Source organism: Sinocyclocheilus anshuiensis, unplaced genomic scaffold (assembly GCF_001515605.1).
Source record: "Sinocyclocheilus anshuiensis isolate Anshui unplaced genomic scaffold, SAMN03320099.WGS_v1.1 C32858104, whole genome shotgun sequence".
NCBI lineage: Eukaryota > Metazoa > Chordata > Actinopteri > Cypriniformes > Cyprinidae > Sinocyclocheilus > Sinocyclocheilus anshuiensis.
Genome location: NW_015620561.1, coordinates 1 through 1,607, shown reverse-complemented (window position 1 = coordinate 1,607; position 1,607 = coordinate 1). Strand labels below are relative to the sequence as shown.

At 34.7% G+C, this 1,607-nt stretch overlaps 1 protein-coding gene across 1 annotated transcript; it reads right to left on the bottom strand.

Moving 5' to 3' along the window:
* Nucleotides 1-281: 281 nt before the first annotated feature.
* On the bottom strand, nucleotides 282-1,430 carry LOC107683053 (V-type proton ATPase subunit E 1-like; the record flags this gene model as incomplete). Its single annotated transcript, XM_016479146.1, has 4 exons — nucleotides 282-885; nucleotides 983-1,070; nucleotides 1,159-1,253; nucleotides 1,362-1,430. Coding segments are annotated over 4 exons (315 nt in total), but the record flags the coding sequence as incomplete, so codon positions are not given.
* Nucleotides 1,431-1,607: the final 177 nt, after the last annotated feature.

Below are 1,607 nucleotides of genomic sequence, written 5' to 3'. Positions count from 1 at the left end.
ATAGGCATCTCTGCTTATTAAATCACTGAAGAGCTTTTGTATTTGAAAGTTTCTTGAAAACATGGTCTGGAGTCATTTGATTATGCAAAACATTGTTTGTGCACCACAACTGATGCTAATTTGCATCTCTTGTATTTGAATTCCACAAGAGGGCAGCGTGTTTTTAATGTTTGAGGTACATGTAGCATCTTTAAGCCTCTGTCAGATTTCTGACTTGATGTAACCAACAAGCAATGTTTTGTTTATATTGTAATGGGCACAGAAATGCTTCAAAATATAAATAAAATATATTTGATTTATTTCTCTGTAGTATAATGCAATTGTACAACAAATGAAAACACACAAACAAGCACAGAGGCATCCATTTTTTTAAGACATCGAATGAGGGTTTCCCTATTCCAGGGAAAACCTGATAGGCTGCTGGCTTAGCTAACAACATTCAAAGCAAAAACAATGTAAATTCCTGAGTGCTTAAAGCTTTTTGTTCAAACAGGCTGAGATAAGATATCAGGTGTCCACTTTCACTACAGATGACATGATTTTCAAACTAAAACACTCAAAGGAGAGGTATAAGGTAACATAAGCACACATGATATGCCTTTCATTTTGGCTTTGGCTTTTTTTTTTTTTTTTTTATCAATTATTGCTGAAACATGATCAGTTAAATTTCCTAAATTGCAACAGAAACTTCAGAAAATCCACAAAGTGACCTTAAAAAAAAGAAAGAAAAAAACTTCCACCAAACCTTGTTGTCACTTTATCAGGGCTCTTGAATTTCACCGTTCTCCTAACAACCACTAAAGCACATTTAGTAACAGACCATTAGTCCATAAACTTGCGGTTTTGGTTGGCACCAAACAGTTGCACTCTGATCTCAGGCATCATCTGTGAAAACAGAAAAGCGAAGAACATGAGGACCTGAATACAACAAACGGCTTTTATCCTGTTTCTTCCTGTTCTACAATGTGATTGGATTCTCTACCTGTTGCGCTAGAAGGTCCATTCTGCTCTCCAGTGTGTTGGATACCTTGATTTTGCCATCGACGTTATAGACTTCAACACCTCCTGAGCTGAGGATACCAAGCATGAACAATTAACACATCTAATTATGTATAAATAAGCCTTTTTTAACAAAACTGAATATATAAGTGATCTTACATGTCAGAGGGCAGGAATTTGTTTTCGTCGATGCGCACTTCAATATTACTCTTTACTGTCTCTTTGTAGATGGGGATGTTTTTCTTAACAGCAGCCTATTATGAACAGGTATATCAACCTCTTTAAAAATGTAAAAGGTTTGTATAGTTCATATGCACGTTGCAGAATATGATGTTAACAGATTGAGGGTAAATATAGCTCACCTGCACCATCGCTACATCTTCCTTTCTGCACCGAACTATAACCTTGGGCTCCAACAGCTGATAAAATCCCTGCCAAGGCAAAAAGAAAAGGTAATAAAATAGTTATTAATCATAAAAGTAATAAATACAAGAAAAAAAACGGTAATATTGTGAATTATTATTAGAACTTAAAAGAAAGTTTTTCTATTTTAATATAGTTTAAAATGTAATTTATTTCTGTGGTGGCAAAGCTGAATTTTCAGCATC